This window comes from Etheostoma cragini, chromosome 24, assembly GCF_013103735.1.
Source record: "Etheostoma cragini isolate CJK2018 chromosome 24, CSU_Ecrag_1.0, whole genome shotgun sequence".
NCBI classification, from domain to species: Eukaryota; Metazoa; Chordata; class Actinopteri; order Perciformes; family Percidae; genus Etheostoma; species Etheostoma cragini.
The window spans coordinates 8,064,735-8,083,181 of NC_048430.1; the positions used below are offsets into that span (position 1 = coordinate 8,064,735).

Here is an 18,447-nt window from a genome sequence, read left to right on the forward strand (position 1 = left end):
TGACAAAAGTCTTTTATCGTATGCCCCATTCTACATAAGTGAAGCACTTTCACAAGACTGTTAACATGAGCACAGCCGAGCACGTCGAGAGGCAGCAGCTCTATAAATGAACTTCCCCAAGGTGTCACACATTAAACCTAACGAGGTGATTTCTGCACAGCTGACTGAGAAGCCAAAAATAAGGACAACTGAGGTTGAGAAAGGATAGGATAGGAAGGAAATCATAGAAGTAATGCAGCATACTTTCGGCAGTAAATGCATGATTCAATTGACTGTTATAAAAACCCATTTATCGAGTCACAAAAACCAAATAGCTGTCACGTAACTGATTTGTATTGCTTTAATGTTGTTTTTTTCTCCATAGGAACAGGTAAGCCATGACAATATAATGTAAATGATAAGCGCAAACAAAATCTGAGACCCTTTTGTACATTCATAGTTCACATTCATACAACAAGTCCCATCTGTACATCGGGGTCACAGAATTCACTTCTTTTTCACTGAAACAAGGTAACTCTTGACTCAAAGCCAACAGGTAAAATGCCATTGCATTTTTTTTTTAAATGTAGGGAAGATTTGTTTTTTGTTTTTTATTTTTCCTTTCAAATGATAAATGGCATCAAGCTGCATTTGAGTGCACTGTACCTCTTCGCTTTCAATCAAGCGCCACCGAAGGCTACATTCCTCCATACGTTGTTGACACTGACCGTTAAAACTGCAAAAATGTGATGATCCGACAATGCAACAAGTGTTTTTGTTATCTTTTTGAAAACATATCAGGAAAAATAAGAAAAGAATAAATAAGAATAAATAAATCGGAGACTTTCAAGAGGGTCGGGAAAGACACCTTTGGCAGTCCGACGAAGCCGAAGCTTTAGGAGCTTTAGCATCCCGGTGAGACACGTCTAACGTCACTTAGACATTGAGCAATGACACCCATGTGGAATTTTCTTTTGGTTTTGTGAATGTAAGTGCTTTGTTTACACACTTCCAACCGGGGCACGGCAGACCTTTTTCTCTCACTTGAATAGGCGATGGAGGTGGACACATTTTTGGTGCGTTGAGACACTGGTAAAAACAAATTCGTAATAAAAGAATTCCATGCTTTCGTCATCTGCGGCTAAATGTCTCGCTGTGTAAACCCGAGGACCCCTGCGCTACTTTATGTATATGGCCAATATTACACACATTTCTGTGTGTCCTGGCGGGTTGAACTTTCATAAATTTGCTGCTAAAGCTGAACGAGGTGTGTGTAGTGTGGAACACAAAAAAATGGAAACTGAGTAGCAGTTGAAGGTAAAAAGCCACATGCAGCCAGTCAGCATAGATGGAAATTATTTGAATCTTTGGCAAAATTATACTTGTAACTATGGGGTGCATACAGCTGTTTTCATATTGCATTTTGAGGTTGGCTTCCAAACCTTTTCGTGCTTCCCTTTTCTAAAAGATCTCGAGATCAGCTACAACGCATTTGCTTCTACAAGCTCGTTTCCGCTGTCGAAACGCACTCATAACGCTTCTGTCCATGCAAATCAGACGCTTCCATCCCATTCATGCCCTACCTCGTTCTGAGACAACGCAAAAAAGACACGAAAAAAACATGACGAGGCGAAAAACAAAACGTATACATGTACAAAGTAATGTACACCATATATTCAAACACATTTCAAAATCGTCAGACCTTGAAATCCTTAGCCAAAATAAGTAGATCTTTTTTTTCTCTCAACGCATTAGGTAATCTTCTTTATCTAGACTGTACAATATATGTATATATGAGTAATCATGAGGGACCAAAGCAACAAAAATAAATACTTTTTCGCTATGTCACCTTTCAAAGTAGTATATCTATGTACATTTATATCAATATCAATTTTCCTTAGCTTATTGTGAATGGTTGAGCATGTGTTCAACAAGCAGGCATTTGCGCACAGTGTGGAAACTCCTTGTTATTTTTTTTTCCTTCTTCTTTTTTTTTGCCCTAAAAGGTATCTAAATTTAAATTTTAAAGACCTTGTGGAAGGAAAAAAACAAAGACCGGACTGTCCTTGATACAGTGAAAGGTAACCCTGGCTCAAATGGACCAAAAATAAAGAACGAATAAGTAAAAATATAGCATCTCACCATCATGTGACTACTTCAACAATGGGTTGTCTACTTCTTTTCAGGACTCATAGAAGAGTACAAAAGTGTTGTCTATTTCATGCAGTCTTTGACAATTCATTCAACCTCGGTGTCTAAATGTCTTAAAGTCAATTTTTAGCACACAGCATAGAATGTTTTCAGTGATGATGAATGGAGCTATGGGGGAGGGTGCAATTCGGGACAACAACATGCATAAAGAACAGTGCATAGGTCCAGGTCATTGGGCCAGTCCCTGGTGATTTCCAGTGTGTTTCAGTGGCAGCGTCTATGAACAGATCCACTACTGCAAGCAGTCGGTGATGGGCAAGTCCATCGCGGTCCAAGCCTGAACGAGTGGCGCCATCTCGTGGAAGGCGAACAGTCTTCCTCTCTCCGTCTGCCATGCTGTCAGGAGCTTGCTGATTCCAGGAATCAAATGTGTTTGAGAGAGAGAGAGAGAGAGAGATCAGGCCTGGACCACGGGAGGCCGAGGTGATGCGAGTGTGCGCTGACACGAAGTGCAGTGACCTTAGCGTGGCTTTTTTTATTGTTTTGTTTTTTAAAAGTCTGGTTTGCTATGCGCAGTTTAGATCAGTCGACGTTTCACTGCAGAGCCCTTTCCAACACACAACAGACCCGGAAATGACCACTCTAAGAATTTCACAATAATTTTTGTGGAAGGTAGAAGAACCAAGCTTAAAGATCAAGCTAACATGCATAAGGTCTTCAGACACTGTTTTGCTAAAAAGCCATCAAGGCCGACTTTTTTCCTGAAGACAAGTTCAAGAAGAAACCGTATTTCTTTTCTTGTTTGTTTTTTTCTTTTTTGGAGCAACACTTCATCTTTTAAAAAGAGGAAATTATAATGGCTTAATAGCTACATCATTCTTGCACTTGTATTGCAACTACCTTTGGTAAATCAATCAACAGAAAACGACAAACAGAAAACCCTGAAACTTACGAGTCCTTAAATGTTCCTCGACTAAACTTAGCATTGTTCCTTTAGTCTTTAGTTAGCATTTTCCTCCACAGGTTCCCCTGTTAGAACACGTTCTCCCTTCGATTGCCTTTACGTTTGTCACGTTCACAGCTCCACACCACACATCCTCTAGCGCCGCTCTGGATCCACGCCAAGTCCTTTAAAACAGAGACTCTTCCAAAAAAAAAGACCAAGACAAACCAGCAAGGCAGGGAGAAAAAGAGAGAAACAAAAAAGAAGAAAAAAAAACCCAACAGGAAACAGAATTAAGGACATCATCGAGTCCTGGCGAAAAAAGACACCAATGACGAAGGAAGATTTCAAAATGGCCGCTGCCATTTGGACGTCAGGGGTTTCACCGCTTCATCATTTTGGAGGCGAAGCTGACGATGGCGGAGGCGGGCTGATCCGGGTCCAGCTCGGCGAACAGGTGGCTGACATTGTCTGTTGTGCTTCCTTGTTTCCTTGCCACAAATCCAAAAAGCCTGGTTGGATTGAGGAAAAAAAGACATTGCAGTTAGTATTCGTCTGCTATTCTGGCACAACAATTACCTGAAAAAGAATAATAGTTACATAAACTATAAAGTCTATAAACCTACTTCACTGACCCACCGCCTTCTTTGCCCCATCTATAGGAAGAAAATTATTTTTAATGAAACAATCAAAAAGTAGTTTTCAGTTATTGATGTTGGGAGAAGAAAGCAGGTCCTGAAGTTCCTTACTTTCTGTCCTGGGGATCGATGTCACAGTAGGTTACCGTGTTGATGGGATAGTGTCGTCTGAAGAAGAGTCTGCAGCAAGAGAAATGAAGAACACACACACAAGTTGGGTTTGTTCTTGGATGTTCTTTCACAAGTCACCATTAAATTACTGCACGTAGAAAAACTTGCTCTACCGAAGACGTCAGCACTGGTTGAGGTTTGTTTTCTAAATGTATACATTTCAATTACCCTAGTTATGTAAAACAGCTCATGGTACTCTTTTCCTCTACCTAACACTTGAGACATTCTACACAACTTTTTTTTCTGTCCCTGGTGTATCTTTAACTACAGCTGAGAAAGCCTTTAGATTTGAAGCCCCTCAGATTGGAATAATCCATAATCCAAAAATCCTGTCCACAACTCTACCCAACACCACGATAACACCTCTTCTAATATTATTACTAATATCCAGTTTTATTCTTGCTCTGCATCAAACTAGATTATTACTGACTGATTATGTTTTGGCAGTTTCGTTGAGACAACATAAGTGCACATTAGACTACATCCACGACGTTCCGCCCCCGGGATCGTTCCGTTGCCCCCGGATGTCCTTCATTTGGCCAGAAGTCCGTCACCTTCCACTTCCTCTGTGTTGGAATTTTAAACTCTGGTGGATTTCTGAGGACTATTGTTCCCTGGTCCTCAGATCTCTGCAGGGTAAACCCAGACAGCTAGCTAGACTATCTGTCCAATCGGAGTTTCCTGTTGCACGACTAAAACAACTTTGGAACATACACATGTTCCACCAAAACAAGTTCCTTCCCGAGGCTATTTTGCAGCGGCACCGTGGCTCTGTCCGGCACCGCCCAAGATGATTGTGATTGGTTTAAAGGTCCAGGTCCAGTGTAACGTGTCTAGTTGTCCATTATCAAAATCTGTGTTGTCCATTCACTAACTTACCACCACCATCAATTCCAAGTATTCCCATTGGCTTGAAATTGTCCATTTCCATTTGCATGAACTAGGGTAGGCGCTCCATATTCCTACGCCATCTTGAAATACGTTAGCTGGTAAGGGACATACAGCACATACTGCTCTGCCTTTCGCGTTTTTGCTGTCACATGATTAACTCACAGGTGCCGCTAATCCGCTAATGGGTATCGTCACTTCCCGGTCCCGGCAAGTTTTGAAGAAGGAAACATGGAGGACGACACGTATTCAAAATCCAAATTTCAGGAACAGGAGTCTTCTTCTCCCCCCCCCAAACTTAGTCTGACAGACTAAGTGCACATCGATGCTTCAGTTTGGCTGCCTGCCGCTGCGTCTTCTTGAAATCACCTTACCTCAGTAATTAAGACTTTTTTTTAGAAATCTTTTCCTCTGATTTGGTGTTTTTACCATCATGGTAATAACTGCACTAGGTTTAATAATCTTTCAGGCTATATTTTTAGCCAGTTTTATATAATCCTAAATTCTTATTTTCTAATGGGAGTTTAAATGTGGGACAACACAATATCAAGGAAAAATCAGGAGCGCAGTTTTTTGCATGTGGACTCACTTCCTCTGACTGTCGGTGAGCGTGATGCCTTGCGTGGACACTTTGAAGTGAACGGTGGTCGCGTCAGGCAGAGGGTTGGTCGCTAGTGTCTGACCGATCGCCTTGGCGATGGCCTGAGGGCCCGTGAGAGACTCCATGTCCACCGAGTTGATGTAGAAAACATTGCACGCTAGAGGTAAACAACACAGAGACGCAGTTAAACGAATAAAGGGGAAAACGATGTGCATGCAGTTCAATGTAAGCGGATGCAAGTGTTTGTAAAAGCTTCCAATGATGACTGTTGCGTTAGATAAGTGTCTCATGCACTGGACAGCTGGTACCAAGATGAGCAATTGACTAGGGGTGGGAATCTCTGGGCACCTCACGATTCGATTCTGATTCAGAGGCCAACGATTCAATTCTAAACCCATTACCGATGCCTCTCAATGCAACAATTTGTGTATGTGCATCAAAGAATCTTTTATTTTTCCCACCACTACAATTGACCAAGATTCTCAAAATATTGTGCATGCATTTCATTTTCATTTAAGTTAACTGTCTCTGTGAGAGCAGTAGGGCTGGGCGATAGGGAGAAAATCCGGTATCATGATATTTTTGACTAAATACCTCAATATCGATTTTGTGGTGATATTTCAGGGTTGACAATTGGTGCTTTAACAAAATAACTTCACACTTAGATTTTAGATAAATAATCATCAGTTATGTGGATATAATGACTAAATAAGGAAAAGGCAAACAATAGAACAGCTGGTAAGTTCAGAAAAGTACATCACTTTACTGTAATGTAGCCTTTAAAACCAGGAAAACACTACTTATGTCATATCAGGATATGACATAAGATATCCAAAATCGAAGACAATATCTAGTCTCAGATCACAATATCGATACTGCATCAATATATTGCCCAGCCCTAGAGTTCAGTCTTCACCACATTCACATTCGGTCAAAGTGCATGATGGAGCAGATCAGTATTTACCATGGGCGTCCTCAGGAACCTTCTGAACTGTAAGGTAAAGGTTACAATGTGTGAGCATCTTACGGATTAATGAAAGGTTTGTAGAAACCATAAACATGTGTTTGGATTTGCAATAAATCTTTCATTCACAGATTATGTATTGTTCATTCTTTGGTTTGGAAAGTCATCTTAATAATAAGCTGTTGATACATAGCAATGCATTTAATCAGTACTCTGGCTCCTGCATTACTATTCCCTTCTGTTTTTATCTCATTCATAAAGTCCCTGTTACTCCATGAAAAGGATATTCATGGATGCTTTCTGACGTAATGATGAAGCTGAATTGGCCAACGGACACTGAAGGACTATAAACCTGTTAGACGCATCTTACCTGCTCCCTGCTTCAGAAGTTCAACAACTGGATCAGTCGGTGTGGCCAGCTCCAACGCCTCTTCATTTGGGTCTGTGAGCGACAGAATAAAGAATAACAGAAAAGATTATTAACAGGAGTAGAAAGCAACACACACACCGTTTGCTTTATCTCGTTTGTGGTGGTGTGGAAACTACATTCCCCCCACAGTTGGAAAAAGGTGTTGCATGTGTTTCCATCCTTGCAGCGGTTTAACATTTAGACTGACTTTTGGAGCCCACTGATGTGTTTTAGCATGTTTATTGAAATCTACAGAGACAAAAAGGTGGTGCTCGTGTTTACGTGGTGCGGTTTTAATATCTAGACATATTTTAAATACGGAGAAACAAAAGAAAACGTTGTTTCTGGGAAGGCAAGGGCAGTTATGTATTAGATGGATAGTCTTCATTGTCCCATAGAGACACTCAGTCTTTCAGACATCTTCTTTTCATGTTCCATAGCAACAATACACATAAAAAACACATAAAACATGTAACGCATATACCAAAAAACTAAATAAAAAACACATTACATTAGGACATGCACATAGACACATCAAATTTCACATATCAAAACTGGTGGCAGTGTTACAGTTTGTTCAGCACTGTGATGCGGTGGGGACAAAAGCTTTTTTTGAAATAGGCTTTAGTCCAGTTTAGGGCTCTGTATCTGTGACCGGATGGATTCAGGGGACGGTCTGTGGCAGCTGCTGTTGCATGTGCTAGGCGTGTGATGGCTGTGTCAATCATGTCTGACATACCTGAGTCATGTCTTGTGTATTGTACGTATCATTGACTTTAAAATGTATTGTTCTTATCAGATGGGATGTGGTATTTCATGATCATCCCTCCAACATAGCTGCGGATCAGCATACCATGTCACACAACTTCTACGTGTCTTGAAAAAGAGAAAAGGTCCAAAAGGTTGACCAGCCAAATAAACCAAATTGCAGGTGGGAATAAGTGTGTGCGTGGAATTTTCTCTCTTTTTGAAATGATATGCAATTAACGTCATTAGCATTCGGCCATGAACTGGAGTGAGAAGCTGACCTTTGGTGGGGATCATCAGCTTACAGGGCAGAGCCAGCGGAGTCATCGAGTGCTGGTACACCAGAGCGGAAAGACAACCTGCAAACCCAAGGGAATCTTTCTCTTAATGTGGATCACTTTATCATCAGATGAAATGCTGATCTACAAGACCGGAGGCACAAACAGAGCCATAACCTCACCGAAGTAGGGCTCGTTGGGGCAACCCTTCAGACGCACGCCTTTGGGGCTCGTCTCAATCAGGAAGTGCCTCACCAGCTCATTAGTCATGTCACCAACTGGAAAGAAATATTAAGATGGAAGAAATTGATACACCAAACTATTTTTGATACACCAAACTATATTTTTGCATAATGTGTATTCAAACCCTTCTTACTATTTTATATATGTATATAGTCACTCTCAGAATCTGTGCACCACGTTCCCCCCTCTCTTTTTTCTTCTTCTTCTGCACTGCATATACTTTTTATTTTTTATATTACGTGTTGACACTGTAAAGGGGTTGCTTCAATCTTTTTGCACAGGTGCTGCAATTCTATCCTATTCTATTTTTTTTTTTCAAAAGTCTGATAATGTTTCAATATAAATCTTTCATGCTGCCATTCTTTACCTTTTTTGTTCTGCTGGATGGTCGGAGGGGGGCAGGCCACCTTCATGGCCAGGCCGTAAGCTCCGCGGAAGGAATGGCTGTCCCTTATGATGAACGCCCCGGGCTCCCTGTCCTTCAACACATTGATGGCTGAAAGAAGGAGAGACCAAGGAGGCGAATACAAGGATAAGAAGAAGAAGAAGAAGCAGGAGGAAGAAGAGATTGAAAAGAATGAGGCAGACAGGGAAATGACCAGAGAAAACAAAATGAGGGGCATTGATTTATGGACGAGAGGACATCAAGGGAATAGACAGAAGGGCAGAGAAGATAAAGGTGGAATACACACTCAAGTGTAGAACGTCTGTCATTGCTTTTTTACTCTCTTTCACTGCAATCAATAAATCCATAGCGGTGGGTTGATTGAAATATCTAACGCTCACCTTGCTCCCTGGTGATGTCTGGCTTGTACCAGTACTTTGAAGTGTCCTGGACAAACTTGACATTCATCTTGATGTCTGGATAAACATCTGTTTGGACCAAGGAGACGGGGGAAATGAGAACCAGAGGGACACAAACGTTCTGCGAGGCAAACGTGTTTCAGCATCTTACCATATATGGACTTTGAGACGTCGGGGAGCGTGTGTGTGCCAGACAGGTTTGGCGTGCTGCTACCGCTGACCGGGATGGGCGTCAGGTTCTTGTTGTCCGTCCTCTCTGCGTCACCGCTGGACATGTGCCTCTTCTCCGGCAGCTGTGGGGAGACGGGGAAGGCAGGCGTAGAAAGCGGTTGGGCGCTCCACTGGCGAGAAGCAGCACCAAGCTCATCGGGCGTGCCGTGGCCGCTCGCTGCCCCGCGGCGCCCCATCAGGGGGCTGGGAGGCACACCAGCGGCTGCTATTTTAGTGTTTCGGCCAATCAGAGGGCTGGTGGGGACGCCGGCTGGAGAAGGGTGTCTTCCCAATGAGGGGCTGGCTTGACCCAAGCGTCTCTGGAGGGCGGGGCTCGGCGGTGTGTTGGTGGCCACTGTGCGATGGAGGGTGTTGGGGCTGCCAGGGATGGTGTGGACGCCCATGATGTTGACCTGGGAGCCCTCGGGGGAGGCGGGTCTGTGGGGGTAGGAGGGGACAGGGCTGTGTGGGGCGCCATCCGAGGAACCAATCCTCCTTCTACGGACAAAAAAAAGCAAAATTAGATTTTTCTTTTTTTTCATCTTTACTTTGTATCAAGGGTTGAACACCTTAACATTTTACCTTAACATTTAACCAATTGATGAAATAGGCGATTATATACAATATCTGAGTGTCCCTACTTATAAGACACTTTGATTTAAAATTACACTGGCTTTGTCCAGGCTTGGCAGCTCATTTTGCTCATAAGAAACTGTTAATATGCAGATTGACTAGTGGTGCTTCCCTTTTGCAGTTGTACAATGAAAGTACATGCCGATCTGATACAGACTAGTAACTGGACTTTTCTTTTTTCCCTACTCACCCATCAGCGCTGTGGACGGGACTACTGGAGGAGAGAGGAGCGTTGAACGGGTGTCCTCTGGAGTCCACAGAACTGCGATTATCTGAAGATCACACACACACACACACACACACACACACACACACACACACACACACACACACACACACACACACACACACACACAAAGTCAGTCTCAACTTAGTGTCATTTAACTTTGTTGTTGTTGTGCACAACCAAATGGGATGCAGTTAGCAGGTGTCGGACACAGACAAAAAGTTGGAGTGACAGAAGTAGGAAATTATTCAAATTTCATTCTTAATACTACAAAGATTCTGAGAATGCCAGGATGCACAACTGAAAAGGAAAAACATTTGGTTGCAGTGAAACTCGATTGTTAAAAAAATACTAAAAAACTGTGCCGGAGACTGTGCTGGTGTCGGATGCAGAGACGCTGCCCTTACCTTGCTCTCCATCATTAGAATCAGAGTCTGACAGCAAGAATAGACAGGAAGCAAGAGAAGAAGAGGAAGATGTGTGGAAGAGGAGGAGACAAGGAGGACAAATTTGAGCGCAAAGCAAGAACTTGAGGGTGTGTGTTAAAAGCTATTGGCATTTAGTGGAAGCGTTTCCATGAATAGTAACAGTTTTAAGCACCAGAGGGCAGCACACACTTACAATCACAGTGCCAAAGCCAATTTCTGCTCACTCAGCTACAGAGCTACAGTTGTATGATGCAGGGATCTTGCTCTGTCTCCTCCACAAAGCTTCTGAAAATCTACTCTTCTATGTTTTGATCCTATTAAGTTGATTTAAGTTTGTTCATTACTATAAATCCACTTTGTTTGAAATATTAAATACATCCATCTCTTTACTGATGCTGTATGATGTGTACACTGAACCAAAACTGGGCATCTTTGGAAACTTTGGGATCTCCACGAGAGAAATGTCTGCTTGTTAAGAAGTTTAAAGAAGTTGAAGTCTACATATGAGGGTATGTGTCTGCATTGTACTTTTAAAATGTTATGGATTATAACGGATCACCCGAGGGAAAATGTACAGGACATTTACTCAAATAAAGAGGGGGAGATAAAAATCATGTATAGTGTGAGTAAACTGACCTGATCCGCCCAGGTGATGGGGCTTCAGTCCCAGTGCTGACAGAGGAGTCTTGGTCAAACCCGGAGGAGAGCGAGCTGCAGAAAGAGAAAGAAAGAAGAATTTAAAGGAATATTACAACAAAACATATCCAACTATGATGCCAGTGGGAGTAGAATGGTACATTTAGGGCATGCAAGGATATAAAACAATCAATTTAAGGAATGAAAGAACACCATTTTTCACTTTAGCATCAATACAAGGCTAAATGGAGAACATTCTATGGTAAAAAATAGTAAGGTCTGAGGTCACAGGGCCCATTAAATAGATGTGGCTCTCTTACAAAAGTATAGGACCAAAGGATTAAAGCTAGAAGGATTTTTTTCCCAGGGTCATAGCTGACATTTTGCATGTTTCCACATGACATAGATGTTTATATAAAGTACAGGTGTTTGCTAAAAGAGACAATATCAAAATTAGAAGTACACACTTTTTTCTACTCTCATAATAACATGAATTATTTCACATGCAAATGTCAGGTATCACCTATACATCCAACATCAGTCATTTATTTCAAATTCTTAGTTGTGGCCCTTTTAAAGTGTCTTTAAAACTTATTAGACCCCAAACTTATTATAAGGATGTAGCTGAAAATGAGCCAATGAGCATCCATCCACAATACACATATAGTCATGAAAATGTAATTTAGAGCATGCTGAGACCCAAACAAGGACCGGGTCCAGGTTATGTTGTGGCCAGATGAGTCAACAACACTGGATGAAGGTTGAAGGTGGGGTTATATTTATGTTGCCATGCGTGGTGAAAGAACCCAAAGTCATCCAATAAACTGAGAAGTTACTTCCAAAAGAAGATGCCATTGATGCCAATAAGGAATCTTTACACACTCAGTTATTGCTACCAAAGTAACAGTGTATCATAATACATTATTTTTTTAAAGGATTAGATCCTTTATATTGCAGGTAATGGACATCCAGCATTTTGGAAATGAACTCTTCGTTTAGTTAATCCTCCACTTACAAAAGAATCCACATCAATAGCATGACAAGGATTCAGGACATAAGTAGTACTTAAGGTGGCATGGGGAGGGGTGAGAGGGGTAAATATGAAGGCTTGTGCCACAGAGCAGATTCTTACTGCAACAGCTGTGTGTGTTCAGGACTGACTGCAGGAGAGGGGGCAGGGCTGGTTTACAAAAGTATCCTCAGGGTCAACGCAATCTGTCCAACAAACCCTGCTGAACGGGGTGGTCGCTGTCCGGAGATCTAATAGATATGTCTCCAAAGGTTTGATCGAATCAGTAACGTATTTGATGTATAATTTTGAAATGTCAAAAATAAACACGGACAAAATCATGAACAAAAAACGTTGGTGCTACGAGAATCCAATATACCCGACAACACAAGGCTGCATACAGTGGTCATGCAACAGTGGTCAGAAATAAGAAAAGTTTGCATCTATATACTGCTGGAAACAAGGAATATGTGTATCTTATGCTGATTGGCTGGTAGCAAATAAGCCATCGACATTGTACTGAAGTGATGAAAAGAAAAGAAAAAAACAACGAAAACTACTGCAGTATAATTGCTATAATACTACACACTTATGACACAATATTATTTTACTTCAGTCCATTGTCAATATTTCTAAATATTTGATTGAACACATTTTAAATAAAGAAAATGAAATAGGAGACAAGAGAATAAGGAGAAGAACCAGTGGAAGAGTATAATTATGTAATTTCCTTTCACTTCACTTGACATTTGCCCTCTCTAAATTTGCTTTCCAAGGATAGACATGACAGAATGACAGTTCCCCTTGTCATTCAAAAACATGAGTGGAACACTTCATGTTTTGCCCGAAGCAAACTCAAAATGAGTTTGAGTGCTGTGAAATGTGCAGTACCACTTACTGCTGTGTATCTTAAAGTGCTGCCCTTCTAACTCATAATTCTTCGCAAATTTAGCACAAATAATTGGTTTGCAATCTTTTTATGTAACCATGACTGAAGTAAGTAGTGCAGCTGTGTGTTCTCATGTCGCCCCTGAACACAGCTTAGTTCAGTGAAGGAGAGAGTCCACCCTATGCAAAACATAAAGGGTCACTAACTGCAACACATAGATCTTCTAAACCCCCTTATGTCCTCAGTGTGCTGCAGGACCCCTTCGCCAGTGATGGATCAATCCTTCACTCGCATCCTGCTCCTGCTGAGCTTGTCTGTAACATTTGGCAAGTACAGTATGTCAACGTCAAGAAGAGAAAGACGTGGCATGGAGCCCAGATGTACGTGTCGGCTGTTTCACACAGACCGGGCTCCAATCAGAAATACACATGACGCAGGCGCGTCTTCAACGGCTTGTTGACGGCACGTATAAGTACATCTGGATAGGCCTGGGAAGGAACTCCACAGACAGTGAGAAATGGACGTGGTCAGGAGGTGGAGCGGTGTCCACATTTTTCTGGGCAATGGGTCAGCCCGCCAATGGACCAAATGTAGACTACGATTTAATACAAAGAACTATATATGTGGCACAATGCAATACTGGGCTATGAATTTCCGTTCTTCTGCTACAGCGTGGCCGTGGGGAGGAAGAGAAAGACGTGGGAGGAAGCTTTGGACTACTGCAGGAAGCATCACCGCGACCTGGCCAGCGTGGACACGGAGATGCTGCTGATCCAGAACAAAAAATGACACAACAGCACACATCTGGATCGGGTTGCGTTTCTTACCAAGAAGCTGGCTGGGTGCTGACAGGCAGCTGGTGAGTTACAAGGCCTGGGGTCAAAAGGTCAAGCCTGCGTGTCCTAAAGTCAAGATGAAGAGGCGTTGGGAGGGACGCAGAGTAACAACGATACAGACAGAGGGGCGGTTGCTACTAATGATATAGTAGCTTTTGGAGTAAAAAACGCAGCTCATTATGGGCTGTTTATTTAGGAAGTGATGTGGCTGCAGATGTAAAAGAAAGTGTAAGGGAGGATCGTGACTATAAGGAGAGACTCCATTTTTTTGCTACTGAAAGTTGAACTCCCAGTACTATCAGTTAGTATTTATTGATGTATTAGTTCACTTGTTTTAGTTCAACTTAAACTGCATTTTTGACTGTTTATGTTACGCAGTTTGATACTTTCATATTTTGGTTTGATCATGTGCTTTTGTGTTGAATTTGATCATGTTCTTGCTATTTTTAAAATTTGTACAACAAAACCAAATGTGGTTTTTGATCTCATTATGCAATTCTTTCCTGGCTTTTCTTGGTTTTTCTTTGGTTTATCTTTTCCCTACTTAAATTTTTTTATACAAATAATAAAAAGACAAAAAAGGAAATTGAAGTGAGTGTTTACAGGATTGGAGAGTGCCCCCTAGTCTGCAGGCAGGTTGAACCTACACATGTTGAAGTACGGAGTCTGTGGCGACACAGGAAAGCTGGGGGTTTGGGGGGAATTCTCACCACCACCTCCGAAGATGGGACTGTCCCCATCGTCCTCAAACGCCTCCCGGTAGCTGTGTACAGTACCCTGGAAGAAATGAAGAGGGGGCAGATTTTCACACAGATACCAGACCATTAATTTAAACATCCAAACTGTCACACTTAGGTCACGTGAAATTGTAAAAATGAATCCAAATCACAACGCAATGTCTGTAAAAGGAGAACATCCTGCCATGCAGTGATTTGCAATGCAGACATCAAAACTCAAAGTGTCTCTTGATGAGTATTATGTGGAAATTGCACCTGCACATCAATCTGGTTTGACACACTTAAAACTAAATGCTGACCTCTCTGGGTCTTCCTCCGGGGTTGAGAGCCAGATTGTGGGCGAAGTCTGGTGAATCCACCATCGACATGTTATCATGGCTGCTCTGGTACTGTCCCTCACTGGTGGTCCGACGTCGACCCATCTCCTGCGTCACTTCTGGGGTCATTCCTCTGGAGCGAACCCCTGAAACCCCCCCCCAAAAAAATAATTAGGTAGAATTGTCAACAGTCTGTGACTGACTCACTAGGCTTTTGATTTTGCATTTGCAACAGCGTGGGATTATTGAGTGTTTTCTGAGATTGAGGATTTTTCGTTTTTGAGAAGATAAACCATCAAAAGTGGAAAAGCAAACTACACATGAAAATTCAGAACAATGTTCTTTTAATCTCAGCTTTGTGCGCTCAGTTTAGCTGGTGTGTAGGTTTAATCTTCACTGTTAAAAGCAAAGCCGGGACATAGCCTTCATCAAGACAGATAGACAGACAGAGAGAGAGACAGAGAGAGTAAGAGAGAGAAGACAAAAGAAAGAAGTGTGTAAAGAAAAAAAAGGGGGAAAAAATGTGGAAAAGGAGAAATAAAGCCAAAACAGGAATTGATGACAAAGTGATCATAAAACAGCTTAAACGATTTAAAAAAATGAGTTGGGAAGCAGGGAAAGATTTTACAAGTGGAGGAAATACATTGAAACAAAGCCAGAAAATAAAGACGAGGTATGGACAAACCAGAGAAGGAAAAGGAGCGATGGCGGTCAGATTGTTGCGATGTCATGCTTTCACTGATGCCCCGGATACGAGCGTTGTACTCTGTTCCCGGGGAGGGAGGTCAGGGTGGTGGATGGAGGGCAGGAAGGTGGAGGAGAAAGGTGGAGGAGGAAGGTGAGAGAGGTGCAGTGGAGGAAGCAAATGTTGGGAAGTGTTGTCCAAACAGCAGAGAGATGGATTAAACAGAAAAGGAGAAGACATATCAAAACAGAAATGGATCTAATGAAATTGAAGAGAAAATGAAAAGATATCTGTCAATTGAGATGAAAACGTGTTCATACTGAAATTCATGTATTTAGCTGCAAGGTGAAATGATTTTTAACTTTGGGGTCAATGATGATGTTTAAAAATTGTTTTCAATAGGATGAATTTACAACTTATTCCCACTGGGGGCGCCTGGGAACATCCATGGATGCAGACAATGCATGGAAGCTGGAGCCTCTGAAAGCTTTGGCTATTCTTACTCTCATCCCATCTCCAATCTCACCAGCTCTGCTTTATTTCAGCTGCAGAGCTAATTTTATGACTACAGGTAATTCCTCTGGCATGGCAACCCCATGATGAAAGCTGCACTGCTAACATGCTGCTTGAGAGTAAAGATGCCTTGAGCTGAAGTTGAAACTTTACCAAATTAACTCTAAATACACTACAGTGTCCAAGAGAGTGAGCCGTGTCAGCATTTTGGATGCCCTCATGTTGCCTATGTATAATTTTAGGGACCATACACATGATGTTAGCCTATTGACAAAACAGTAACAGCAGATACAGTTTAATACTCTCAAAGCATAGAGCACTGCTTTAGATGTTTTATTTTTTAATTACCTTTACTGTTTTCCATTTGTTTCATGATGGAAGGTAAATTAACCTGATCTAAAACCTGTTTTTTAGTTAGTGTTACTAACTGATATGAACATCACGTCTGCATTTGTTTTCACAGTTACGTTATTGTTGCATGGCGATATTCATTTCAGACAATAACTCTAAACCTTACCGGCAATACGGTGAGCCACCAGGCCCTCCAAGTTTAGCGTCTCCTCTTCTGCTTCTTGTTCTCTGGGCAAGGATGAAGAAGACAAATCCTTAGGTTGGGGGATGAGTGCAGGGAGAGGAGAGGAAGAGGCACTGTAGCCCGGATAAGGAGACGATCCCTGCAAGTCCGGGGATTGGGAAACCACACTGCCTTGGTAAGAGTTCACAGGCTTCACTGGCACCTGTTGGTTGAAATTAGCGGAGGGATCTGTAGGGTAGAGGTGGGCTGCTTGGCGGGTGTGGAGGTAGGGCTCTGGGGTGTGTGTTGGGGTGGTGTTTTGGTGTTGGTAGGCGGCGTTGGACCTCGGGGGAGAATACGCCGGGGTTTCCATGACGGGGCTCTGGTTTGGCAACGTTGAGACTCTCCCAGTCGACCGCAGTGGCTGATGAAAGGAGTTGTTGATGGATCCAGAGTTGTTGAAACCATGGATGGCAGAGTCTGCTTGGTATGAGGGTCTTGCAAGGGTCTGTGAGAAGGGCACCTGGGAGGAGTTGAGGCTGTTCTCCCCGGGAGGCGCACTGTGGGACTTGGACATGTGGGAGTTGATTGGGTCCAGGTCCAGCATGAGCATGTTGAGTGCCTCAATGGACTGCTCAATGTCCCGCTGCGAGGCTGAATTGGGGAAGTGGGGCAAGCTATGGGTTGACTGAAGAGGAGGGCCAAACGGATCATCTGGGAGGCTATACTGGTGCCAGGTATTGAGACCTCTTTGAACAGCCTCTCGACTGCTGGTGCTCCTCTCTGGGGCCCTGGGCATCAGTTTTGGGTTAGTTTCAGGGCTGCTGGCTGGCGGATTCCCAAAAGACTGTGAACGGTACATCCCTCCTCCGTTCTGGTAGTTGTTATATCCCCCCTGTGGTGATGCAGAGTCCACAGACCTCTCCTGCATCGTCGTGGATGTAGGTATTCCATGCACAGGCATCTCGCTCAATTTTTCCCCAAGAACAACTCTCTCAAGGTAGGGTCGGTCGTTCTGCCTGCTGTTAGGGGTCGGTGATTGATAGTAAAGGTCAGCCGGTGTTGCCTGGCCTTCTAAGGATGAGAGTGTGCCCAAGCTATCCACACTGTTACCCTCTTGGCTGTTGGGCAGCTCGTCGTCTAGAATATCTGTTTCACGCTCCTCTGTTGAAGGGGCCCCAACCAACCTGGTGTGGCCCCCGTTGACGTGCACCTGCGCTGGAACCAGGTGCCGGACACCTCCTCCTGGACTGGTGGACGTGGACAGGTAGTCTTGTCGTTGGTAAGTTGGTGCTTCTAAGCCACTCAGAAGCTGGTCAAGCTCTCTTTTTTCCTGTGGGCTGAGCGGTGGGTGGGTCACGGTTGGGTTGTTGTGGTTCACGGGGCCATGCACGGACTGGCTGTGCTCATCAGTACGATCAGTCTTGACAGATGCGGTAGAGTTTCCTGAGTCGCTGCTCACGGAGAGGGTGTGGTCGACAGCAGGGAGGGAGGCGTGGCCTGTCACAGGAAGGGTCTGGTCAGTGGTTTGGAGGGGATGGCTGGGGTGTTGTAACGAATTCTCTGCATTGGTCAAGGGGTTTTCATGGACTGGGAGGTCGTTGATGGTGACAACTCCCTCCAGGGAGTCTTTCTTGCGGACCCGGGCATACAGACTTCCATCAAGTGGACCTTGGGTATGACCAGCATCTGAAAGAGACATGTAGAGACGTATACTCAAATGATTCAAGTATTCCACGTTTTCATGCAACTCCCACCATAAACAGAACTGGAGATGACTCCAATGAGAACGAAACCTGCTTGAAACTTGCTTCAATCACATTGTCTTCAAAAACAAACTAATTTAAGTTTTATTGGCTTCAATCTTCAAGTAAAATTTGCATGGTACAGAATCATTCACATTATAAGCACAGCGACCCCCCCCCATGCATCTGTCTTTTATGACCCTGAGCATGTAGCTCAGCCACCAGCAACATAGCCACTCCAGTCCTATTAATA

The 18,447-nt window shown here is 43.1% G+C and overlaps 1 protein-coding gene across 12 annotated transcripts in view; it reads right to left on the reverse strand.

Annotated features, from left to right (window-relative positions):
• Nucleotides 1–556: 556 nt before the first annotated feature.
• tns1a (tensin 1a) overlaps nucleotides 557–18,447 on the reverse strand; it is an 87,115-nt gene continuing 69,224 nt past the window's right edge. For 5 of the 12 annotated variants that reach the window (XM_034864719.1, XM_034864716.1, XM_034864726.1 and 2 more), the window contains 18 exons: nucleotides 16,453–18,138; nucleotides 15,423–15,503; nucleotides 14,720–14,883; nucleotides 14,331–14,460; nucleotides 10,950–11,024; nucleotides 10,293–10,319; nucleotides 9,850–9,931; nucleotides 8,968–9,524; nucleotides 8,799–8,885; nucleotides 8,380–8,508; nucleotides 7,952–8,047; nucleotides 7,773–7,850; nucleotides 6,706–6,777; nucleotides 6,336–6,362; nucleotides 5,360–5,528; nucleotides 3,823–3,891; nucleotides 3,700–3,729; nucleotides 557–3,585 (listed from right to left, as the gene is read on the reverse strand). In XM_034864719.1, coding sequence (XP_034720610.1) covers nucleotides 3,456–3,585; nucleotides 3,700–3,729; nucleotides 3,823–3,891; nucleotides 5,360–5,528; nucleotides 6,336–6,362; nucleotides 6,706–6,777; nucleotides 7,773–7,850; nucleotides 7,952–8,047; nucleotides 8,380–8,508; nucleotides 8,799–8,885; nucleotides 8,968–9,524; nucleotides 9,850–9,931; nucleotides 10,293–10,319; nucleotides 10,950–11,024; nucleotides 14,331–14,460; nucleotides 14,720–14,883; nucleotides 15,423–15,503; nucleotides 16,453–18,138 — 3,689 coding nt within the window. In that variant the 3' untranslated portion in view covers nucleotides 557–3,455. The remainder of the gene's footprint in view (nucleotides 3,586–3,699; nucleotides 3,730–3,822; nucleotides 3,892–5,359; nucleotides 5,529–6,335; nucleotides 6,363–6,705; nucleotides 6,778–7,772; nucleotides 7,851–7,951; nucleotides 8,048–8,379; nucleotides 8,509–8,798; nucleotides 8,886–8,967; nucleotides 9,525–9,849; nucleotides 9,932–10,292; nucleotides 10,320–10,949; nucleotides 11,025–14,330; nucleotides 14,461–14,719; nucleotides 14,884–15,422; nucleotides 15,504–16,452; nucleotides 18,139–18,447) is intronic. The other 7 variants (XM_034864721.1, XM_034864720.1, XM_034864723.1 and 4 more) reach the window with 7 other exon arrangements.